The 26462-nt window shown below is 47.9% G+C and overlaps 1 protein-coding gene across 2 annotated transcripts in view; it reads left to right on the top strand.

Moving 5' to 3' along the window:
• tmod2 (tropomodulin 2) overlaps positions 1–26462 on the top strand; it is a 60698-nt gene that overhangs the window by 12688 nt on the left and 21548 nt on the right. The window contains exons 2-3 of one of the 2 annotated variants that reach the window (XM_042315201.1): positions 17862–18072; positions 19735–19891. In XM_042315201.1, the coding sequence (XP_042171135.1) occupies positions 17947–18072; positions 19735–19891 (283 nt within the window). In that variant the 5' untranslated portion in view covers positions 17862–17946. Of the gene's footprint in view, positions 1–17858; positions 18073–19734; positions 19892–26462 lie in introns of both variants that reach the window. The other variant, XM_042315202.1, reaches the window with a different exon arrangement.

The raw sequence follows: 26462 nt of genomic DNA, 5'->3' as shown, positions 1-26462 counted from the left end.
AGGATAGTAAAGGAGAGACAATAGGGAGAGATATGAGAGGTTAGTTTATCACCCCTAGGATAGTAAAGGAGAGACAATAGGGAGAGATATGAGAGGTTAGTTTATCACCCCTAGGATAGTAAAGGAGAGACAATAGGGAGAGATATGAGAGGTTAGTTTATCACCCCTAGGATAGTAAAGGAGAGACAATAGGGAGAGATATGAGAGGTTAGTTTATCACCCCTAGGATAGTAAAGGAGAGACAATAGGGAGAGATATGAGAGGTTAGTTTATCACCCCTAGGATAGTAAAGGAGAGACAATAGGGAGAGATATGAGAGGTTAGTTTATCACCCCTAGGATAGTAAAGGAGAGACAATAGGGAGAGATATGAGAGGTTAGTTTATCACCCCTAGGATAGTAAAGGAGAGACAATAGGGAGAGATATGAGAGGTTAGTTTATCACCCCTAGGATAGTAAAGGAGAGACAATAGGGAGAGATATGAGAGGTTAGTTTATCACCCCTAGGATAGTAAAGGAGAGACAATAGGGAGAGATATGAGAGGTTAGTTTATCACCCTAGGATAGTAAAGGAGAGACAATAGGGAGAGATATGAGAGGTTAGTTTATCACCCCTAGGATAGTAAAGGAGAGACAATAGGGAGAGATATGAGAGGTTAGTTTATCACCCCTAGGATAGTAAAGGAGAGACAATAGGGAGAGATATGAGAGGTTAGTTTATCACCCCTAGGATAGTAAAGGAGAGACAATAGGGAGAGATATGAGAGGTTAGTTTATCACCCCTAGGGTAGTAAAGGAGAGACAATAGGGAGAGATATGAGAGGTTAGTTTATCACCCCTAGGATAGTAAAGGAGAGACAATAGGGAGAGATATGAGAGGTTAGTTTATCACCCCTAGGATAGTAAAGGAGAGACAATAGGGAGAGATATGAGAGGTTAGTTTATCACCCCTAGGATAGTAAAGGTCGTTATCAAAAACAATATGGTGCAGACCGTTCAATTAGTCTGCTGGGGTCGAGAACCAGCTCTGCTGAAACCATTGACAACAACGTGCCGTTTCCAAGGAATTGTGAAATAAATGTTCCAACTATTTGGTTGTAATGTCATCACGTCCTGAAGAGCACAGTCACAAGTAGACATGTATCTCTATCATCAGAGTTATACAGCAAGGTACTGTTTTATGATCAGTAGACATCAGTTGATCATGTATTTTCAGATACGTGAAGGTATCCTATTCATTTAGCTAGCTAAGCAAACGGGTCATTTAGCTAGCTAAGCAAACGGGTCATTTAGCTAGCTAAGCAAACGGGTCATTTAGCTAGCTAAGCAATCGGGTCATTTAGCTAGCTAAGCAAACGGGTCATTTAGCTAGCTAAGAAAACGGGTCATTTAGCTAGCTAAGCAAACGGGTCATTTAGCTAGCTAAGCAAACGGGTCATTTAGCTAGCTAAGCAAACGGGTCATTTAGCTAGCTAAGCAAACGGGTCATTTAGCTAGCTAAGCAAACGGGTCATTTAGCTAGCTAAGCAAACGGGTCATTTAGCTAGCTAAGCAAACGGGTCATTTAGCTAGCTAAGCAAACGGGTCATTTAGCTAGCTAAGCAAACGGGTCATTTAGCTAGCTAAGCAAACGGGTCATTTAGCTAGCTAAGCAAACGGGTCATTTAGCTAGCTAAGCAAACGGGTCATTTAGCTAGCTAAGCAAACGGGTCATTTAGCTAGCTAAGCAAACGGGTCATTTAGCTAGCTAAGCAAACGGGTCATTTAGCTAGCTAAGCAAACGGGTCATTTAGCTAGCTAAGCAAACGGGTCATTTAGCTAGCTAAGCAAACGGGTCATTTAGCTAGCTAAAAAACGGGTCATTTAGCTAGCTAAGCAAACGGGTCATTTAGCTAGCTAAGCAAACGGGTCATTTAGCTAGCTAAGCAAACGGGTCATTTAGCTAGCTAAGGGGTCATTTAGCTAGCTAAGCAAACGGGTCATTTAGCTAGCTAAGCAAACGGGTCATTTAGCTAGCTAAGCAAACGGGTCATTTAGCTAGCTAAGCAAACGGGTCATTTAGCTAGCTAAGCAAACGGGTCATTTAGCTAGCTAAGCAAACGGGTCATTTAGCTAGCTAAGTCATTTAGCTAGCTAAGCAAACGGGTCATTTAGCTAGCTAAGCAAACGGGTCATTTAGCTAGCTAAGCAAACGGGTCATTTAGCTAGCTAAGCAAGCTAGTCATTTAGCTAGCTAAGCAAACGGGTCATTTAGCTAGCTAAGCAAACGGGTCATTTAGCTAGCTAAGCAAACGGGTCATTTAGCTTTAGCTAAGCAAACGGGTCATTTAGCTAGCTAAGCAAACGGGTCATTTAGCTAGCTAAGCAAACGGGTCATTTAGCTAGCTAAGCAAACGGGTCATTTAGCTAGCTAAGCAAACGGGTCATTTAGCTAGCTAAGCAAACGGGTCATTTAGCTAGCTAAGCAAACGGGTTTAGCTAGCATTTTAGCTAGCTAAGCAAACGGGTCATTTAGCTAGCTAAGCAAACGGGTCATTTAGCTAGCTAAGCAAACGGGTCATTTAGCTAGCTAAAAACGGGTCATTTAGCTAGCTAAGCAAACGGGTCATTTAGCTAGCTAAGCAAACGGGTCATTTAGCTCATTTAGCTAGCTAAGCAAACATTTAGCTAGCTAAGCAAGCGGGTCATTTAGCTAGCTAAGCAAACGGGTCATTTAGCTAGCTAAGCAAACGGGTCATTTAGCTAGCTAAGCAAACGGGTCATTTAGCTAGCTAAGCAAACGGGTCATTTAGCTAGCTAAGCAAACGGGTCATTTAGCTAGCTAAGCAAACGGGTCATTTAGCTAGCTAAGCAAGCGGTCATTTAGCTAGCTAAGCAAACGGGTCATTTAGCTAGCTAAGCATTTAGCTAGCTAAGCAAACGGGTCATTTAGCTAGCTAAGCAAACGGGTCATTTAGCTAGCTAAGCAAACGGGTCATTTAGCTAGCTAAGCAAACGGGTCATTTAGCTAGCTAAGCAAACGGGTCATTTAGCTAGCTAAGCAAACGGGTCATTTAGCTAGCTAAGCAAACGGGTCATTTAGCTAGCTAAGCAAACGGGTCATTTAGCTAGCTAAGCAACGGGTCATTTAGCTAGCTAAGCAAACGGGTCATTTAGCTAGCTAAGCAAACGGGTCATTTAGCTAGCTAAGCAAACGGGTCATTTAGCTAGCTAAGCAAACGGGTCATTTAGCTAGCTAAGCAAACGGGTCATTTAGCTAGCTAAGCAAACGGGTCATTTAGCTAGCTAAGCAAACGGGTCATTTAGCTAGCTAAAACGCAAACGGGTCATTTAGCTAGCTAAGCAAACGGGTCATTTAGCTAGCTAAGCAAACGGGTCATTTAGCTAGCTAAGCAAACGGGTCATTTAGCTAGCTAAGCAAACGGGTCATTTAGCTAGCTAAGCAAACGGGTCATTTAGCTAGCTAAGCAAACGGGTCATTTAGCTAGCTAAGCAAACGGGTCATTTAGCTAGCTAAGCTAACGGGTCATTTAGCTAGCTAAGCAAACGGGTCATTTAGCTAGCTAAGCAAACGGGTCATTTAGCTAGCTAAGCAAACGGGTCATTTAGCTAGCTAAGCAAACGGGTCATTTAGCTAGCTAAGCAAACGGGTCATTTAGCTAGCTAAGCAAACGGGTCATTTAGCTAGCTAAGCAAACGGGTCATTTAGCTAAAGCAAACGGGTCATTTAGCTAGCTAAGCAAACGGGTCATTTAGCTAGCTAAGCAAACGGGTCATTTAGCTAGCTAAGCAAACGGGTCATTTAGCTAGCTAAGCAAACGGGTCATTTAGCTAGCTAAGCAAACGGGTCATTTAGCTAGCTAAGCAAACGGGTCATTTAGCTAGCTAAGCAAACGGGTCATTTAGTTTGCTTCATTAGAGATTAGGTGTTTGGAAAGAGCTTGACATCGGCAAGTTGTCGTCTTGGTAAAGTTGTCAGTCGGACTACCGTCACCACCACCATTGATATGACAAGCAAATCAAAGCGTATTTGCATATAGCCATCGAGTTGATCCCCTGACAGCTTGTCACCGAGCCGTATTGACGTGATCTGTTGTTAGCTAGCGATCCAATTTGACGTGGTCCATCAGGCAGTCTGTCACCGAGCCGTATCGACGTGATCTGTTGTTAGCTAGCGATCCAATTTGAAGTGATCTGTTGTTAGCTAGCGATCCAATTTGAAGTGATCTGTTGTTAGCTAGCGATCCAATTTGAAGTGATCTGTTGTTAGCTAGCGATCCAATTTGACGTGGTCTGTTGTTAGCTAGCGATCCAATTTGACGTGGTCTGTTGTTAGCTAGCGATCCAATTTGACGTGGTCTGTTGTTAGCTAGCGATCCAATTTGACGTGGTCTGTTGTTAGCTAGCGATCCAATTTGACGTGGTCTGTTGTTAGCTAGCGATCCAATTTGACGTGGTCTGTTGTTAGCTAGCGATCCAATTTGACGTGGTCTGTTGTTAGCTAGCGATCCAATTTGACGTGGTCTGTTGTTAGCTAGCGATCCAATTTGACGTGGTCTGTTGTTAGCTAGCGATCCAATTTGACGTGGTCTGTTGTTAGCTAGCGATCCAATTTGACGTGGTCCATCAGACAGTCTGTCAGCAGCAATGAAACACTCTGGAAAAACAACGTTGAAAAGGGGATACTGTTAGCTAATGTTGCTAGGTAGGCCGAGCTATGTCGCTCTGAGAAAAAAAGTACATTAGTTCTACTTAAAACGCAGTTTCTACCGGTAGCTGGCAAAGTAATCATTATGCGTCCTTCTGCTTGACAAGCAGAGCCCACGGAGGGTGGGACATGGTAGAGCCCACGGAGGGTGGGACATGGTAGAGCCCACGGAGGGTGGGACATGGTAGAGCCCTCGGAGGGTGGGACATGGTAGAGCCCTCGGAGGGTGGGACATGGTAGAGCCCACGGAGGGTGGGACATGGTAGAGCCCGCGGAGGGTGGGACATGGTAGAGCCCGCGGAGGGTGGGACATGGTAGAGCCCGCGGAGGGTGGGACATGGTAGAGCCCGCGGAGGGTGGGACATGGTAGAGCCCGCGGAGGGTGGGACAGGTAGAGCCCGCGGAGGGTGGGACATGTAGAGCCCGCGGAGGGTGGGACATGTAGAGCCCGCGGAGGGTGGGACATGTAGAGCCCGCGGAAGGTGGGACATGTAGAGCCCGCGGAGGGTGGGACATGTAGAGCCCGCGGAGGGTGGGACATGTAGAGCCCGCGGAGGGTGGGACATTGTAGAGCCCGCGGAGGGTGGGACATTGTAGAGCCCGCGGAGGGTGGGACATGTAGAGCCCGCGGAGGGTGGGACATGTAGAGCCCGCGGAGGGTGGGACATTGTAGAGCCCGCGGAGGGTGGGACATGTAGAGCCCGCGGAGGGTGGGACATGTAGAGCCCGCGGAGGGTGGGACATGTAGAGCCCGCGGAGGGTGGGACATGTAGAGCCCGCGGAGGGTGGGACATGTAGAGCCCGCGGAGGGTGGGACATGTAGAGCCCGCGGAGGGTGGGACATGTAGAGCCCGCGGAGGGTGGGACATGTAGAGCCCGCGGAGGGTGGGACATGTAGAGCCCGCGGAGGGTGGGACATGTAGAGCCCGCGGAGGGTGGGACATGTAGAGCCCGCGGAGGGTGGGACATGTAGAGCCCGCGGAGGGTGGGACATGTAGAGCCCGCGGAGGGTGGGACATGTAGAGCCCGCGGAGGGTGGGACATGTAGAGCCCGCGGAGGGTGGGACACGTAGAGCCCGCGGAGGGTGGGACACGTAGAGCCCGCGGAGGGTGGGACACGTAGAGCCCGCGGAGGGTGGGACACGTAGAGCCCGCGGAGGGTGGGACACGTAGAGCCCGCGGAGGGTGGGACACGTAGAGCCCGCGGAGGGTGGGACACGTAGAGCCCGCGGAGGGTGGGACACGTAGAGCCCGCGGAGGGTGGGACACGTAGAGCCCGCGGAGGGTGGGACACGTAGAGCCCGCGGAGGGTGGGACACGTAGAGCCCGCGGAGGGTGGGACACGTAGAGCCCGCGGAGGGTGGGACACGTAGAACCCGCGGAGGGTGGGACACGTAGAGCCCGCGGAGGGTGGGACACGTAGAGCCCGCGGAGGGTGGGACATGTAGAGCCCACAGAGGGTGGGACATTGTAGAGCCCACAGAGGGTGGGACATGAACCTAAACCTCTCATACTTTTATTTTATATCACTCAAATATCCAATTAATGGTGGCCAGATACCCTTCACGTATCTGAAAATACATGATCAACTGATGTCTACTGATCATAAAACAGTACCTTGCTGTATAACTCTGATGATAGAGATACATGTGTAGTTGTGACTGTGCTCTTCAGGACGTGATGACATTACAACCAAATAGTTACCATTTCTTTAACGGCCCCTTGAAAATGACACGCTGTTGTCAATAGTTTTAGTAGAGCTGATGGTCTCCTTGCCCCCCAGCAGCCGAATGGAACACTCTGCACTGCATTGTGATGTTTCATTGACAACGTCCTATAGGTGGAGGATGTTCGAAGTACAGAACTCTCTCTCTCTGTCCCTGGGGTTGTGTTGTCATGAAATAACCATTCTCCATTTCCTGCTCAACTTTAACATTACTCAACATCTCGCTCTCTCTCGCTCTCTCTCGCTGAAGGACTACTGTGTAGAGGTCGACTGATTATGATTTTTCAATGCCGATACTGATTATTGCAGGACCAAAAAAAGCCGATACCAATTAATCGGACGATTTATATATATTTGTACTAATGACAATTACAACAATACTGAATGAACACTTATTTTAATATAATACATAAATAAAATAAATTTAGTATCAAATAAATAATGAAAAAAGTTAAATTTGGTTTAAATAATGCAAAAACAAAGTGTTGGAGAAGAAAGTAAAAGTCCAATATGTGCCATGTAAGAAAGCTAACGTTTCAGTTCCTTGCTCAGAACATGAGAACATATGAAAGCTGGTGTTCCTTTTTAACATGAGTCTTCAATATTCCCAGGTAAGAAGTTTTAGTTTGTAGTTATTATAGGACTATTTCTCTCTATACCATTTCTATTTCATTAACCTTTGACTATTGGATGTTCTTATAGGCACTATAGTATTGCCAGCCTAATCTCGGGAGTTGATAGGCTTGAAGTCATAAACAGCGCTGTGCTTCAAGCACTGCGAAACTGCTGGAAAACGGAGTAAAGTGCTGTTTGAATGAATGAAATACGATCCTGCTGCTGCCTACCACCGCTCAGTCAGACTGCTCTATCAAATCATAGACTTAGTTATAATATAATGAAATACGAGCCTGCTGCTGCCTACCACCGCTCAGTCAGACTGCTCTATCAAATCATAGACTTAGTTATAATATAATGAAATACGAGCCTGCTGCTGCCTACCACCGCTCAGTCAGACTGCTCTATCAAATCATAGACTTAGTTATAATATAATAACACACAGAAATACGAGCCTTCGGTCATTAATATGGTCGAATCTGGAAACTATCATCTCGAAAACAAGACGTTTATTCTTTCAGTGAAATCAGGAACCGTTCCGTATTTTATCTAACGTGTGGCATCCGTAAGTCTAAATATTGCTGTTACATTGCAAAACCTTCAATGTTATGTCATAATTATGTACAATTCTGGCCAATTAATTACGGTCTTTGTTAGGAAGAAATGGTCTTCACACAGTTCGCAACGAGCCAGGCGGCCCAAACTGCTGCATATACCCTGACTCTGCTACATATACCCTGACTCTGCTACATATACCCTGACTCTGCATACATATACCCTGACTCTGCATACATATACCCTGACTCTGCTACATATACCCTGACTCTGCTGCATATACCCTGACTCTGCTGCATATACCCTGACTCTGCATACATATACCCTGACTCTGCTACATATACCCTGACTCTGCTACATATACCCTGACTCTGCTACATATACCCTGACTCTGCTACATATACCCTGACTCTGCTGCATATACCCTGACTCTGCTACATATACCCTGACTCTGCTACATATACCCTGACTCTGCTACATATACCCTGACTCTGCATACATATACCCTGACTCTGCATACATATACCCTGACTCTGCTGCATATACCCTGACTCTGCTACATATACCCTGACTCTGCATACATATACCCTGACTCTGCTGCATATACCCTGACTCTGCATACATATACCCTGACTCTGCATACATATACCCTGACTCTGCATACATATACCCTGACTCTGCATACATATACCCTGACTCTGCTACATATACCCTGACTCTGCTACATATACCCTGACTCTGCATACATATACCCTGACTCTGCATACATATACCCTGACTCTGCATACATATACCCTGACTCTGCTGCATATACCCTGACTCTGCATACATATACCCTGACTCTGCATACATATACCCTGACTCTGCATACATATACCCTGACTCTGCATACATATACCCTGACTCTGCTGTATATACCCTGACTCTGCATACATATACCCTGACTCTGCTACATATACCCTGACTCTGCTACATATACCCTGACTCTGCTGTATATACCCTGACTCTGCATACATATACCCTGACTCTGCTACATATACCCTGACTCTGCTACATATACCCTGACTCTGCTGCATATACCCTGACTCTGCTACATATACCCTGACTCTGCTACATATACCCTGACTCTGCTACATATACCCTGACTCTGCATACATATACCCTGACTCTGCATACATATACCCTGACTCTGCTGCATATACCCTGACTCTGCTACATATACCCTGACTCTGCATACATATACCCTGACTCTGCTGTATATACCCTGACTCTGCTGCATATACCCTGACTCTGCATACATATACCCTGACTCTGCATACATATACCCTGACTCTGCATACATATACCCTGACTCTGCATACATATACCCTGACTCTGCATACATATACCCTGACTCTGCTACATATACCCTGACTCTGCATACATATACCCTGACTCTGCATACATATACCCTGACTCTGCATACATATACCCTGACTCTGCATACATATACCCTGACTCTGCATACATATACCCTGACTCTGCATACATATACCCTGACTCTGCATACATATACCCTGACTCTGCTGCATATACCCTGACTCTGCATACATATACCCTGACTCTGCATACATATACCCTGACTCTGCATACATATACCCTGACTCTGCTGCATATACCCTGACTCTGCATACATATACCCTGACTCTGCTGCATATACCCTGACTCTGCATACATATACCCTGACTCTGCTGCATATACCCTGACTCTGCATACATATACCCTGACTCTGCATACATATACCCTGACTCTGCTACATATACCCTGACTCTGCATACATATACCCTGACTCTGCTGCATATACCCTGACTCTGCATACATATACCCTGACTCTGCATACATATACCCTGACTCTGCATACATATACCCTGACTCTGCTGCATATACCCTGACTCTGCTACATATACCCTGACTCTGCTGCATATACCCTGACTCTGCTACATATACCCTGACTCTGCATACATATACCCTGACTCTGCTGCATATACCCTGACTCTGCTGCATATACCCTGACTCTGCTGCATATACCCTGACTCTGCTGCATATACCCTGACTCTGCATACATATACCCTGACTCTGCTGCATATACCCTGACTCTGCTGCATATACCCTGACTCTGCTGCATATACCCTGACTCTGCTGCATATACCCTGACTCTGCTGCATATACCCTGACTCTGCTGCATATACCCTGACTCTGCTACATATACCCTGACTCTGCATACATATACCCTGACTCTGCATACATATACCCTGACTCTGCTGCATATACCCTGACTCTGCTGCATATACCCTGACTCTGCTGCATATACCCTGACTCTGCTTACATATACCCTGACTCTGCATACATATACCCTGACTCTGCATACATATACCCTGACTCTGCATACATATACCCTGACTCTGCATACATATACCCTGACTCTGCATACATATACCCTGACTCTGCATACATATACCCTGACTCTGCTGCATATACCCTGACTCTGCATACATATACCCTGACTCTGCTGCATATACCCTGACTCTGCTGCATATACCCTGACTCTGCATACATATACCCTGACTCTGCATACATATACCCTGACTCTGCATACATATACCCTGACTCTGCTACATATACCCTGACTCTGCTACATATACCCTGACTCTGCTACATATACCCTGACTCTGCATACATATACCCTGACTCTGCTGCATATACCCTGACTCTGCTGCATATACCCTGACTCTGCATACATATACCCTGACTCTGCTACATATACCCTGACTCTGCTACATATACCCTGACTCTGCTACATATACCCTGACTCTGCTGCATATACCCTGACTCTGCATACATATACCCTGACTCTGCATACATATACCCTGACTCTGCATACATATACCCTGACTCTGCTGCATATACCCTGACTCTGCATACATATACCCTGACTCTGCATACATATACCCTGACTCTGCATACATATACCCTGACTCTGCATACATATACCCTGACTCTGCTACATATACCCTGACTCTGCTACATATACCCTGACTCTGCATACATATACCCTGACTCTGCATACATATACCCTGACTCTGCATACATATACCCTGACTCTGCATACATATACCCTGACTCTGCATACATATACCCTGACTCTGCATACATATACCCTGACTCTGCTACATATACCCTGACTCTGCTACATATACCCTGACTCTGCATACATATACCCTGACTCTGCATACATATACCCTGACTCTGCTACATATACCCTGACTCTGCTACATATACCCTGACTCTGCTTGCACAGAACGCAAGAGAAGGGACACAGTTTCAGGCACCGCATTGATTATATGCAACGCAGGACAAGCTAGTTAAACTAGTAATATCATCAACCATGTGTAGTTAACCAGTGATTATGTTAAGATTGATTGTTTTTTTACAAGATAAGTTTAATGCTAGCTAGCAACTTACCTTGGCTCCTTGCTGCACTCGCGTAACAGGTGGTCAGCCTGCCACGCAGTCTCCTCGTGGACTGCAATATAATCAGCCATAATCGGCGTCCAAAAATGCTGATTACCGATTGTTATGAAAAGTTGAAATCGGCCCTAATTAATGGGCCATTCTGATTAATCGGTCGACCTCGACTGTGTTTACAGTGGTATTTTTGGGACACCGGTTTGAAGCTAAAGCTGGGCATTGGATTGTTAGGTTGTGGCAATTATATTTATATTTATTATTTATTTATTTGAGTTTTCTTCAATGGGACTAGATTTAGATGCATGTACGCTTGTTTCAGTCTAGAGGGAGAAATCGGTCCAGTCTTTATACAGCAACCCCTTATTCCTGACCTTGTGGATGTCCCTGTACATCTGGACAGTTTCTCCTGACCTTGTGAAGTCCCTGTACATCTGGACAGTTTCTCCTGACCTTGTGGATGTCCCTGTACATCTGGACAGTTTCTCCTGGCCTTGTGGATGTCCCTGTACATCTGGACAGTTTCTCCTGGCCTTGTGGAGTCCCTGTACATCTGGACAGTTTCTCCTGACCTTGTGGAGTCCCTGTACATCTGGACAGTTTCTCCTGACCTTGTGGAGTCCCTGTACATCTGGACAGTTTCTCCTGACCTTGTGAAGTCCCTGTACATCTGGACAGTTTCTCCTGACCTTGTGAAGTCCCTGTACATCTGGACAGTTTCTCCTGGCCCTGTGGATGTCCCTGTACATCTGGGCAGTTTCTCCTGACCTTGTGGAGTCCCTGTACATCTGGACAGTTTCTCCTGGCCTTGTGGATGTCCCTGTACATCTGGGCAGTTTCTCCTGGCCTTGTGGAGTCCCTGTACATCTGGACAGTTTCTCCTGACCTTGTGAAGTCCCTGTACATCTGGACAGTTTCTCCTGGCCCTGTGGATGTCCCTGTACATCTGGACAGTTTCTCCTGACCTTGTGGAGTCCCTGTACATCTGGACAGTTTCTCCTGGCCTTGTGGAGTCCCTGTACATCTGGACAGTTTCTCCTGGCCTTGTGGATGTCCCTGTACATCTGGGCAGTTTCTCCTGGCCTTGTGGAGTCCCTGTACATCTGGACAGTTTCTCCTGACCTTGTGAAGTCCCTGTACATCTGGACAGTTTCTCCTGGCCTTGTGGATGTCCCTGTACATCTGGGCAGTTTCTCCTGACCTTGTGAAGTCCCTGTACATCTGGACAGTTTCTCCTGACCCTGTGGATGTCCCTGTACATCTGGACAGTTTCTCCTGGCCTTGTGGATGTCCCTGTACATCTGGGCAGTTTCTCCTGGCCTTGTGGATGTCCCTGTACATCCGGGCAGTTTCTCCTGGCCTTGTGGATGTCCCTGTACATCCGGGCAGTTTCTCCTGGCCTTGTGGATGTCCCTGTACATCCGGGCAGTTTCTCCTGGCCTTGTGGAGTCCCTGTACATCTGGACAGTTTCTCCTGACCTTGTGGAGTCCCTGTACATCTGGACAGTTTCTCCTGGCCTTGTGGAGTCCCTGTACATCTGGACAGTTTCTCCTGACCTTGTGGAGTCCCTGTACATCTGGACAGTTTCTCCTGACCTTGTGAAGTCCCTGTACATCTGGACAGTTTCTCCTGACCCTGTGGATGTCCCTGTACATCTGGACAGTTTCTCCTGACCTTGTGGAGTCCCTGTACATCTGGACAGTTACTCCTGGCCTTGTGGAGTCCCTGTACATCTGGACAGTTTCTCCTGGCCTTGTGGAGTCCCTGTACATCTGGACAGTTTCTCCTGGCCTTGTGGAGTCCCTGTACATCTGGACAGTTTCTCCTGACCTTGTGGAGTCCCTGTACATCTGGACAGTTTCTCCTGACCTTGTGGATGTCCCTGTACATCTGGGCAGTTTCTCCTGACCTTGTGGATGTCCCTGTACATCTGGACAGTTTCTCCTGACCTTGTGGATGTCCCTGTACATCTGGACAGTTTCTCCTGGCCTTGTGGATGTCCCTGTACATCTGGGCAGTTTCTCCTGGCCTTGTGGATGTCCCTGTACATCCGGGCAGTTTCTCCTGGCCTTGTGGATGTCCCTGTACATCCGGGCAGTTTCTCCTGGCCTTGTGGATGTCCCTGTACATCCGGGCAGTTTCTCCTGGCCTTGTGGATGTCCCTGTACATCTGGGCAGTTTCTCCTGGCCTTGTGGATGTCCCTGTACATCTGGGCAGTTTCTCCTGGCCTTGTGGATGTCCCTGTACATCTGGGCAGTTTCTCCTGGCCTTGTGGATGTCCCTGTACATCTGGGCAGTTTCTCCTGGCCTTGTGGATGTCCCTGTACATCTGGGCAGTTTCTCCTGGCCTTGTGGATGTCCCTGTACATCTGGGCAGTTTCTCCTGGCCTTGTGGATGTCCCTGTACATCTGGGCAGTTTCTCCTGGCCTTGTGGATGTCCCTGTACATCTGGGCAGTTTCTCCTGGCCTTGTGGATGTCCCTGTACATCTGGGCAGTTTCTCCTGGCCTTGTGGATGTCCCTGTACATCTGGGCAGTTTCTCCTGGCCTTGTGGATGTCCCTGTACATCTGGGCAGTTTCTCCTGGCCTTGTGGATGTCCCTGTACATCTGGGCAGTTTCTCCTGGCCTTGTGGATGTCCCTGTACATCTGGGCAGTTTCTCCTGGCCTTGTGGATGTCCCTGTACATCTGGGCAGTTTCTCCTGGCCTTGTGGATGTCCCTGTACATCTGGGCAGTTTCTCCTGGCCTTGTGGATGTCCCTGTACATCTGGACAGTTTCTCCTGGCCTTGTGGATGTCCCTGTACATCTGGACAGTTTCTCCTGGCCTTGTGGATGTCCCTGTACATCTGGGCAGTTTCTCCTGACCTTGTGGAGTCCCTGTACATCTGGACAGTTTCTCCTGGCCTTGTGGATGTCCCTGTCCCTGTACATCTGGACAGTTTCTCCTGGCCTTGTGGATGTCCCTGTACATCTGGACAGTTTCTGCAGTAAACACAGGTGACTGAGGTGAGCATGACTTTGCATACACCCAGCTCATGTGACTTTTCCCTCAGAGTTGTGTGTCGTGTTTTAGTTTTGTATGTGGGGAGTCTGAGTAGTAGTGGTGTGTGTGTGTGGGGGGGGTAGTAGTGGTGTGTACACAAACAAACCCAAAACACAGAAACTGGAGAATGTAACAGTGTGTGTGTACTGTACATCTATAGCTAGAGAGGCTGGTTGTAGTGGTGTTATTGGCTCTGTGTACTGTACATCTATAACTAGAGAGGCTGGTTGTAGTATGTTGTAGTGGTGTTATTGGCTCCGTCTACTGTACATCTATATCTAGAGAGGCTGGTTGTAGTATGTTGTGGTGGTGTTATTGGCTCTGTGTACTGTACATCTATAACTAGAGAGGCTGGTTGTAGTATGTTGTGGTGGTGTTATTGGCTCTGAGATATCTGCTGTTGTCTAGGATGATTAGTAGAGCTTGGAGAATGGAATCAATCAGACTCTACTAATGGATCCTCCCAGACCATTACCATCATTACCTCCATCCATGCTCCATTACTCCTGTCTGGACTGTCTACTCCACCTAATCACCTGGAGGGTCCTGGAGGAGACAGAAGAACAGCCATTAGTATGGGTTTTATAACCTGTGAGAGTGGATAAGTGTGAAGGTGGTGTTGACTACACAGAGAAAGTAGATAGATGACGTAAGCGCTGAGTTGGCATTGTGGTAAGAGAATGACGTGTGTGTAGATTAGTTTACAAGTCTGTGGTCTCCAGTCAAACCTCGCTGGCCACTCTGTCTTCCAGTCTCAGCTAATGAAACTCAGCTTAACAGTCAGGTGGTTTAGATACTGATGGGTGTGTCTGTGTTGTGGATTTGGCTCTACAATGTCAGAACGTTTTCTGTCAGAAAGGGTTTTTCTAGACCTTGAAAGCTGGCGGTCGTTCCAACGGGACTGAAACACATGTTGTTATCCCACAGATAAACTGTCTGCAGTTAGTTTGCTTTTACCATCATGGGTATTTAACTCCTGGTTCAGGGCTTAGTTAGGCCTACGCTAGATTTAAACACGACCTATAACCTATTAGAATAGACTACATCGTCTGGAACTTATTCAGGAGGGAGTCCTACCTGGTCTGGTATTATCAGGCTGTGGACTGGACTCGGACGTGACCCACGTTAATCCCAGTCTTCAGAACCTGATTCGCATCATCAATAGCCAGCGATGGATGCAATCAACATTACTATCATCATGAATGCTGACATTTCATCTGCTCTCATTTACTTTTCATTAGGGCAGAGTGAGCCTGTTATTCCCCTGTTAACCCTCTGCTATAGAGCACCACAGTGGAGGTGTCATAATACCCATAAAACCTAACGGTCAAACAGGGAAATGTTTCCAATTGTTTCTATTGTTTCCGATTCTAAAATGCTAATTAGTATTAAAGTAGACATCGTGCAAAACTACAAATCCCAGCATGCTCCTGCAGGTCGTCTCTAGCTGACACCTTTACTAACAGGTATAGATCCTGCAGGTCATCTCTAGCTGACACCTTTACTAACAGGTATAGATCCTGTAGGTCATCTCTATCTGACACCTTTACTAACAGGTATAGATCCTGTAGGTCGTCTCTAGCTGACACCTTTACTAACAGGTATAGATCCTGTAGGTCGTCTCTAGCTGACACCTTTACTAACAGGTATAGATCCTGCAGGTCATCTCTAGCTGACACTTTTCCTAACAGGTATAGATCCTGCAGGTCATCTCTAGCTGACACCTTTACTAACAGGTATAGATCCTGTAGGTGGTCAGAGAGAGAACAGACCAGCACAGAGAGAGAACAGACCAGCACAGAGAGAGAACAGACCAGCACAGAGAGAGAACAGACCAGCACAGAGAGAGAACAGACCAGCACAGAGAGAGAACAGACCAGCACAGAGAGAGAACAGACCAGCACAGAGAGAGAACAGACCACCAGCACAGAGAGAGAACAGACCACCAGCACAGAGAGAGAACAGACCACCAGCACAGAGAGAGAACAGACCAGCACAGAGAGAGAACAGACCAGCACAGAGAGAGAGGACGATGTGGGAGAGAGAGAACAGACCAGAGAGAGAGGGACGATGTGGGAGAGAGAGACCAGAACAGAGAGAGAGACCAGAACAGAGAGCGAACAGACCAGAACAGGGAGAGAGAGAACAGAACAGAGAGAGAGGACGATGTGGGAGAGAGAGAACAGAACAGAGAGAGAGGACGATGTGGGAGAGAGAGAACAGAACAGAGGGAGAGGATGATGTGGGAGAGAGAGAGAACAGAACAGAGAGAGAGGACGATGTGGGAGAGAGAGAACAGAACAGAGAGAGAGGACGATGTGGGAGAGAGAGAACAGAACAGAGAGAGAGGACGATGTGGGAGAGAGAGAACAGAACAGAGAGAGAGGACGATGTGGGAGAGAGAGAACAGAACAGAGAGAGAGGACGATGTGGGAGAGAGAGAACAGAACAGAGGGAGAGGACGATGTGGGAGAGAGAACAGAACAGAGAGAGAGGACGATGTAGGAGAGAGAGAACAGAACAGAGAGAGAGGACGATGTGGGAGAGAGAACAGAACAGAGAGAGAGGACGATGTGGGAGAGAGAGAACAGAACAGAGAGGACGATGTGGGAGAGAGAGAACAGAACAGAGAGAGAGGACGATGTGGGAGAGAACAGAACAGAGAGAGAGGACGATGTGGGAGAGAGAACAGAACAGAGAGAGAGGACGATGTAGGAGAGAGAGAACAGAACAGAGAGAGAGGACGATGTGGGAGAGAGAACAGAACAGAGAGAGAGGACGATGTAGGAGAGAGAGAACAGAACAGGGAGAGAGGACGATGTGGGAGAGAGAGAGAACAGACCAGAACAGAGAGAGAGAGAACAATGTTCCCTCTAAACCACACAGCTCCACCCAGACTGCTGCGCATTAAGAATAAAATGACCGCCGTGCCGAGGTCGTGGAAGATTGAACTCCACTCAACTTTAGTTGACACCCATGTTTCCCAACTCCGGTCCTCCTGTGCCTCCAGCAGCACGGTGTTGTCCCAGACAAACATACCGGATTCAACTCGTCAAGGGCTTGATGTTTAGTTTTATTTAACAGTTATTTAGCTAGGAAGGTCAGTTAAGAACAAATTCGTATTTACAATGACGGCCTACCGGGAACAGCAGGTTACCTGCCTTGTTCAGGGGCAGAACAACAGATTTTTACCTTGTCAGCTCGGGATTCGATCCAGCAACCTTTCGGTTACTAGTCCAACACACCGATATTGGCCGTATAACACAAATCCCAGAAGTGCCTTATTGTTATTATAAACTGGTTATCAACATAATTAGAAAGGTAAAAAGCTATTTGTTTGTCGTACCCGTGATATACAGTCTGATATACCACAGCTTTCAGACAATCAGCATCCAGGACTGGAACCACCCAGTTTATGTGATGTTTAAGACCGGAGGACAGACGCTGTCTGACTGGCTTTAACTACATCACCTACTGATCCCACTAACTCACATGTTATCATCCTCTCTGTCTGTCTGCCTCTGCCTGCCTGCCTCTGTCTGCCTGTCTCTCTCTCTCTCTCTGCCTCCCTGCCTCTGTCTGCCTGCCTGCCTCTCTGCCTGCCTGCCTGCCTGCCTGCCTCTCTGTCTCCATCCCTCTGTCTGCCTGCCTCTCTGCCTGCCTGTCTGTCTGCCTCTCTGTCTCCATCCCTCTGTCTCTCTAGCAGATTACCTGCCCCTAGGCGTGACACTTGGACCCAGAGGGACACAGACAGACACCCCGGTCTGCAGTTGGTGTAGCAGAGAGAGAACATGGCATTGTCGTTTAAGAAAGACCTGGAGAAGTACAAGGAGATTGACGAGGATGAGATCCTTAACAACCTGTCAGAGCAGGAACTCAAACAACTGGAGACTGCCCTGGAGGAGATGGACCCAGAGGTATGGAGGAGCGGGGGGTCTGTCTGTTTCTGTCTTCCTTGTGTTTTCTCCTTCTTCGCCAGACAGACTTCTCATTCTTAGCAACTTTTAACCTCCCAGTCTGCCAAGCTTTTCTATGTTGACTTGCACGCAGAGTAGAGGAGGAGGAGGAGGCGCAGTAGAGGAGGAGACGCAGCAGCAGAGTAGAGGAGGAGGAAAAGGCGCAGTAGAGTAGAGGAGGAGGAAAAGGCGCAGTAGAGTAGAGGAGGAGGAAAAGGCGCAGTAGAGTAGAGGAGGAGGAAAAGGCGCAGTAGAGGAGGAGGAGGAGGCGCAGTAGAGGAGGAGGAGGCGCAGCAGAGTGGAGGAGGAGGCGCAGCAGAGTGGAGGAGGAGGAGGCGCAGCAGAGTGGAGGAGGAGGCGCAGCAGAGTAGAGGAGGAGGCGCAGCAGAGTAGAGGAGGAGGCGCAGCAGAGTAGAGAAGGAGGAGGCGCAGCAGAGTAGAGAAGGAGGAGGCGCAGCAAGAGTAGAGGAGGAGGAGGCGCAGCAAGAGTAGAGGAGGAGGAGGCGCAGCAAGAGTAGAGGAGGAGGAGGCGCAGCAAGAGTAGAGGAGGAGGAGGCGCAGCAAGAGTAGAGGAGGAGGAGGCGCAGCAAGAGTAGAGGAGGAGGAGGCGCAGCAAGAGTAGAGGAGGAGGAGGCGCAGCAGAGTAGAGGAGGAGGAGGCGCAGCAGAGTAGAGGGGGAGGAGGCGCAGCAGAGTAGAGGGGGAGGAGGCGCAGCAGAGTAGAGGAGGAGGAGGAGGCGCAGCAGAGTAGAGGGGGAGGAGGCGCAGCAGAGTAGAGGGGGAGGAGGCGCAGCAGAGTAGAGGGGGAGGAGGCGCAGCAGAGTAGAGGGGGAGGAGGCGCAGCAGAGTAGAGGGGGAGGAGGCGCAGCAGAGTAGAGGGGGAGGAGGCGCAGCAGAGTAGAGGAGGAGGCGCAGCAGAGTAGAGGGGGAGGAGGCGCAGCAGAGTAGAGGGGAGGGGGAGGAGGCGCAGCAGAGTAGAGGGGGAGGGGAGGAGGCGCAGCAAGAGTAGAGAAGGAGGCGCAGCAGAGTAGAGGAGGAGGAGGAGGCGCAGCAGAGAGAGGAGGAGGAGGCGCAGCAGAGTAGAGGAGGAGGAGGCGCAGCAGAGTAGAGGAGGAGGAGGCAGCAGAGTAGAGGAGGAGGAGGCGCAGCAGAGTAGAGGGGAGGAGGCGCAGGAGGCGCAGCAGAGTAGAGGGGGAGGAGGAGGAGGTGCAGTAGAGGAGGAGGAGGAGGATGTGTAGCAGAGTAGAGGAGGAGCAGAGTAGTCAAACCCTTCCAGGACTTAGTGAGGTTAATTTTCCTTTTCAAGGGCCAGAGTGTGAGGTACAACAGCCATTTATTTGTGATATTACACAACATACACCTCAACAGAAGTATTGGGACGAGGCCAATGTGTTGTTACATCTCCGGTAGAGAACATCTTAAACATTCTTCTTGTCTTTCACTTATACACAGCATGAAGGAGATGAGTCCACTAACTAGGCAACCATAGGAACGCCACTCAACACAACACGGCACCGAATGCAGCCCTAGTGTTTTTAAACATGGCACGTGAATTCACCAATTACCAATTGATCAATCGGTCAATAAACCCATGTATCCACCCCTCTGTGTCTCCCCCCCCCAGAATGCATTGCTGCCAGCGTCGATGCGTCAGAAGGACCACACAGTGAAAGCAGCCACCGGCCCCTACAGCAGAGAGAAACTACTCAGTTTTCTGGAGAAGGAGGCCCTGGAGTATAAAGACAGAGATGATGTGGTGTCTTTCTCTGGAGAGAGGAAAGGTAGGAGGCCCTGGAGTATAAAGACAGAGATGATGTTGTGTCTTTCTCTGGAGAGAGGAAAGGTAGGAGGCCCTGGAGTATAAAGACAGAGATGATGTTGTGTCTTTCTCTGGAGAGAGGAAAGGTAGGAGGCCCTGGAGTATAAAGACAGAGATGATGTTGTGTCTTTCTCTGGAGAGAGGAAAGGTAGGAGGCCCTGGAGTATAAAGACAGAGATGATGATGTGTCTTTCTCTGGAGAGAGGAAAGGTAGGAGGCCCTGGAGTTTAAAGACAGAGATGATGTGGTGTCTTTCTCTGGAGAGAGGAAAGGTAGGAGGCCCTGGAGTATAAAGACGTAAAGGTGTTGGGGGTAACGAGAGGTGTTGGGGTAACGAGAGGCGTTGGGGGCAATGTTTGTGGTCTTGAAGGGAAGGCTCTGTTTCAGACAGGTGTGTAATTGTATTGTATTGTGTGTGTGTGAGAGATTGCGCTCAGCTGTAATCAGGCGACTGCTGAGTCTGCAGGTATTACTAATGCATGTCTACTCTGGTCTTACACAATACACAGCTGAGGGAAGGGGGCTAGGGAAGTGTGGGCTGGGGGGGAAGGGGAGGAGTGTGGGCTGAGGGAAGGGGAGGAGTGTGGGCTGGGGGAAGGGGAGGAGTGTGGGCTGGGGGAAGGGGAGGAGTGTGGGCTGGGGGAAGGGGAAGGGGGCTGAGGGAAGGGGAGGAGTGGGGCTGAGGGAAGGGGAGGAGTGTGGGCTGAGGGAAGGGGAGGAGTGTGGGCTGAGGGAAGGGGAGGAGTGTGGGCTGGGGGAAGGGGATGAGTGTGGGCTGGGGGAAGGGGAGGAGTGTGGGCTGAGGGAAGGGGAGGGGTGTGGGCTGAGGGAAGGGGAGGAGTGTGGGCTGGGGAAGGGGAGGAGTGTGGGCTGGGGGAAGGGGAGGAGTGTGGGCTGGGGGAAGGGGAGGAGTGTGGGCTGGGGGAAGGGGAGGAGTGTGGGCTGGGGGAAGGGGAGGAGTGTGGGCTGGGGGAAGGGGAGGAGTGAGTGGGGCTGGGGGAGGAGTGGGGGGAGGAGTGTGGGCTGGGGGAGGAGGAGGGGTGTGGGCTGGGGCTGGGGGAAGGGGAGGAGTGTGGGCTGGGGGAAGGGGAGGAGTGTGGGCTGGGGGAAGGGGAGGAGTGTGGGCTGGGGGAAGGGGAGGAGTGTGGGCTGGGGGAGGAGGAGGAGGAAGAGTGTGGGCTGGGGGAGGAGGAGGAGGGGTGTGGGCTGGGGGAGGAGGAGGAGGAGTGTGGGCTGGGAGAGACAGAGAGAAGAATAGTGAGGGAGAAAAAAGCAATATGGTGGTACAGTCCAACTACATTACTGAGGGATTTCATTGGGCTTGGACACACACACACACACACACACACACACACACACACACACACACACACACACACACACACACACACACACACACTCTCTCTCTTCTCTCTCTTTTTTTTTTTCTGGGTAGGAATACGCCTTTCATATCCTCCAGTACCAGGATGTATATAGAGCAGGGTTAGGGTTGTTTCCTCCAGTATGTATATAGAGCAGGGTTAGGGTTGTTACCTCCAGTATGTATATAGAGCAGGGTTAGGGTTGTTACCTCCAGTATGTATATAGAGCAGGGTTAGGGTTGTTACCTCCAGTATGTATATAGAGCAGGGTTAGGGTTGTTACCTCCAGTATGTATATAGAGCAGGGTTAGGGTTGTTACCTCCAGTATGTATATAGAGCAGGGTTAGGGTTGTTACCTCCAGTATGTATATAGAGCAGGGTTAGGGTTGTTACCTCCAGTATGTATATAGAGCAGGGTTAGGGTTGTTACCTCCAGTATGTATATAGAGCAGGGTTAGGGTTGTTACCTCCAGTATGTATATAGAGCAGGGTTAGGGTTGTTACCTCCAGTATGTATATAGAGCAGGGTTAGGGTTGTTACCTCCAGTACCAGGATGTATATAGAGCAGGGTTAGGGTTGTTACCTCCAGTACCAGGATGTATATAGAGCAGGGTTAGGGTTGTTACCTCCAGTATGTATATAGAGCAGGGTTAGGGTTGTTACCTCCAGTATGTATATAGAGCAGGGTTAGGGTTGTTACCTCCAGTATGTATATAGAGCAGGGTTAGGGTTGTTACCTCCAGTATGTATATAGAGCAGGGTTAGGGTTGTTACCTCCAGTATGTATATAGAGCAGGGTTAGGGTTGTTACCTCCAGTATGTATATAGAGCAGGGTTAGGGTTGTTACCTCCAGTACCAGGATGTATATAGAGCAGGGTTAGGGTTGTTACCTCCAGTACCAGGATGTATATAGAGCAGGGTTAGGGTTGTTACCTCCAGTACCAGGATGTATATAGAGCAGGGTTAGGGTTGTTACCTCCAGGATGTATATAGAGCAGGGTTAGGGTTGTTACCTCCAGTATGTATATAGAGCAGGGTTAGGGTTGTTACCTCCAGTATGTATATAGAGCAGGGTTAGGGTTGTTACCTCCAGTATGTATATAGAGCAGGGTTAGGGTTGTTACCTCCAGTATGTATATAGAGCAGGGTTAGGGTTGTTACCTCCAGTATGTATATAGAGCAGGGTTAGGGTTGTTACCTCCAGTATGTATATAGAGCAGGGTTAGGGTTGTTACCTCCAGTATGTATATAGAGCAGGGTTAGGGTTGTTACCTCCAGTATGTATATAGAGCAGGGTTAGGGTTGTTACCTCCAGTATGTATATAGAGCAGGGTTAGGGTTGTTACCTCCAGTATGTATATAGAGCAGGGTTAGGGTTGTTACCTCCAGTATGTATATAGAGCAGGGTTAGGGTTGTTACCTCCAGTATGTATATAGAGCAGGGTTAGGGTTGTTACCTCCAGTATGTATATAGAGCAGGGTTAGGGTTGTTACCTCCAGTATGTATATAGAGCAGGGTTAGGGTTGTTACCTCCAGTATGTATATAGAGCAGGGTTAGGGTTGTTACCTCCAGTATGTATATAGAGCAGGGTTAGGGTTGTTACCTCCAGTATGTATATAGAGCAGGGTTAGGGTTGTTACCTCCAGTATGTATATAGAGCAGGGTTAGGGTTGTTACCTCCAGTATGTATATAGAGCAGGGTTAGGGTTGTTACCTCCAGTACCAGGATGTATATAGAGCAGGGTTAGGGTTGTTACCTCCAGTACCAGGATGTATATAGAGCAGGGTTAGGGTTGTTACCTCCAGTATGTATATAGAGCAGGGTTAGGGTTGTTACCTCCAGTATGTATATAGAGCAGGGTTAGGGTTGTTACCTCCAGTATGTATATAGAGCAGGGTTAGGGTTGTTACCTCCAGTACCAGGATGTATATAGAGCAGGGTTAGGGTTGTTACCTCCAGTACCAGGATGTATATAGAGCAGGGTTAGGGTTGTTACCTCCAGTATGTATATAGAGCAGGGTTAGGGGGTTAGTTGTTACCTCCAGTATGTATATAGAGCAGGGTTAGGGTTGTTACCTCCAGTATGTATATAGAGCAGGGTTAGGGTTGTTACCTCCAGTATGTATATAGAGCAGGGTTAGGGTTGTTACCTCCAGTATGTATATAGAGCAGGGTTAGGGTTGTTACCTCCAGTACCAGGATGTATATAGAGCAGGGTTAGGGTTGTTACCTCCAGTACCAGGATGTATATAGAGCAGGGTTAGGGTTGTTACCTCCAGTATGTATATAGAGCAGGGTTAGGGTTGTTACCTCCAGTATGTATATAGAGCAGGGTTAGGGTTGTTACCTCCAGTATGTATATAGAGCAGGGTTAGGGTTGTTACCTCCAGTATGTATATAGAGCAGGGTTAGGGTTGTTACCTCCAGTATGTATATAGAGCAGGGTTAGGGTTGTTACCTCCAGTATGTATATAGAGCAGGGTTAGGGTTGTTACCTCCAGTATGTATATAGAGCAGGGTTAGGGTTGTTACCTCCAGTATGTATATAGAGCAGGGTTAGGGTTGTTACCTCCAGTATGTATATAGAGCAGGGTTAGGGTTGTTACCTCCAGTATGTATATAGAGCAGGGTTAGGGTTGTTACCTCCAGTATGTATATAGAGCAGGGTTAGGGTTGTTACCTCCAGTATGTATATAGAGCAGGGTTAGGGCTGTTACCTCCAGTATGTATATAGAGCAGGGTTAGGGTTGTTACCTCCAGTATGTATATAGAGCAGGGTTAGGGTTGTTAGCTCCAGTATGTATATAGAGCAGGGTTAGGGTTGTTACCTCCGGTATGTATATAGAGCAGGGTTAGGGTTGTTACCTCCAGTACCAGTATGTGTATATAGAGCAGGGTTAGGGTTGTTACCTCCAGTATGTATATAGAACAGGGTTAGGGTTGTTACCTCCAGTATGTATATAGAGCAGGGTTAGGGTTGTTACCTCCAGTATGTATATAGAGCAGGGTTAGGGTTGTTACCTCCAGTATGTATATAGAGCAGGGTTAGGGTTGTTACCTCCAGTATGTATATAGAGCAGGGTTAGGGTTGTTACCTCCAGTATGTATATAGAACAGGGTTAGGGTTGTTACCTCCAGTATGTATATAGAGCAGGGTTAGGGTTGTTACCTCCAGTATGTATATAGAGCAGGGTTAGGGTTGTTACCTCCAGTATGTATATAGAGCAGGGTTAGGGTTGTTACCTCCAGTATGTATATAGAGCAGGGTTAGGGTTGTTACCTCCAGTATGTATATAGAGCAGGGTTAGGGTTGTTACCTCCAGTATGTATATAGAGCAGGGTTAGGGTTGTTACCTCCAGTATGTATATAGAGCAGGGTTAGGGTTGTTTCCTCCAGTATGTATATAGAGCAGGGTTAGGGTTGTTACCTCCAGTATGTATATAGAGCAGGGTTAGGGTTGTTTCCTCCAGTATGTATATAGAGCAGGGTTAGGGTTGTTTCCTCCAGTATGTATATAGAGCAGGGTTAGGGTTGTTACCTCCAGTATGTATATAGAGCAGGGTTAGGGTTGTTACCTCCAGGATGTATATAGAGCAGGGTTAGGGTTGTTACCTCCAGTATGTATATAGAGCAGGGTTAGGGTTGTTACCTCCAGTATGTATATAGAGCAGGGTTAGGGTTGTTACCTCCAGTATGTATATAGAGCAGGGTTAGGGTTGTTACCTCCAGTATGTATATAGAGCAGGGTTAGGGTTGTTACCTCCAGTATGTATATAGAGCAGGGTTAGGGTTGTTACCTCCAGTATGTATATAGAGCAGGGTTAGGGTTGTTACCTCCAGTATGTATATAGAGCAGGGTTAGGGTTGTTTCCTCCAGTATGTATATAGAGCAGGGTTAGGGTTGTTACCTCCAGTATGTATATAGAGCAGGGTTAGGGTTGTTACCTCCAGTATGTATATAGAGTAGGGTTAGGGTTGTTACCTCCAGTATGTATATAGAGCAGGGTTAGGGTTGTTACCTCCAGTATGTATATAGAGCAGGGTTAGGGTTGTTACCTCCAGTATGTATATAGAGCAGGGTTAGGGTTGTTACCTCCAGTACCAGGATGTATATAGAGCAGGGTTAGGGTTGTTACCTCCAGTACCAGGATGTATATAGAGCAGGGTTAGGGTTGTTACCTCCAGTATGTATATAGAGCAGGGTTAGGGTTGTTACCTCCAGTATGTATATAGAGCAGGGTTAGGGTTGTTACCTCCAGTATGTATATAGAGCAGGGTTAGGGTTGTTACCTCCAGTACCAGGATGTATATAGAGCAGGGTTAGGGTTGTTACCTCCAGTACCAGGATGTATATAGAGCAGGGTTAGGGTTGTTACCTCCAGTATGTATATAGAGCAGGGTTAGGGTTGTTACCTCCAGTATGTATATAGAGCAGGGTTAGGGTTGTTACCTCCAGTATGTATATAGAGCAGGGTTAGGGTTGTTACCTCCAGTATGTATATAGAGCAGGGTTAGGGTTGTTACCTCCAGTATGTATATAGAGCAGGGTTAGGGTTGTTACCTCCAGTATGTATATAGAGCAGGGTTAGGGTTGTTACCTCCAGTATGTATATAGAGCAGGGTTAGGGTTGTTACCTCCAGTATGTATATAGAGCAGGGTTAGGGTTGTTACCTCCAGTATGTATATAGAGCAGGGTTAGGGTTGTTACCTCCAGTATGTATATAGAGCAGGGTTAGGGTTGTTACCTCCAGTATGTATATAGAGCAGGGTTAGGGTTGTTACCTCCAGTATGTATATAGAGCAGGGTTAGGGTTGTTACCTCCAGTATGTATATAGAGCAGGGTTAGGGTTGTTACCTCCAGTATGTATATAGAGCAGGGTTAGGGTTGTTTCCTCCAGTATGTATATAGAGCAGGGTTAGGGTTGTTACCTCCAGTATGTATATAGAGCAGGGTTAGGGTTGTGTACCTCCAGTATGTATATAGAGCAGGGTTAGGGTTGTTTCCTCCAGTATGTATATAGAGCAGGGTTAGGGTTGTTACCTCCAGTATGTATATAGAGCAGGGTTAGGGTTGTTACCTCCAGGATGTATATAGAGCAGGGTTAGGGTTGTTACCTCCAGTATGTATATAGAGCAGGGTTAGGGTTGTTACCTCCAGTATGT

This window comes from Oncorhynchus tshawytscha, unplaced genomic scaffold, assembly GCF_018296145.1.
Source record: "Oncorhynchus tshawytscha isolate Ot180627B unplaced genomic scaffold, Otsh_v2.0 Un_contig_4109_pilon_pilon, whole genome shotgun sequence".
NCBI lineage: Eukaryota > Metazoa > Chordata > Actinopteri > Salmoniformes > Salmonidae > Oncorhynchus > Oncorhynchus tshawytscha.
This window is presented reverse-complemented; position numbering and strand designations above follow the sequence as displayed.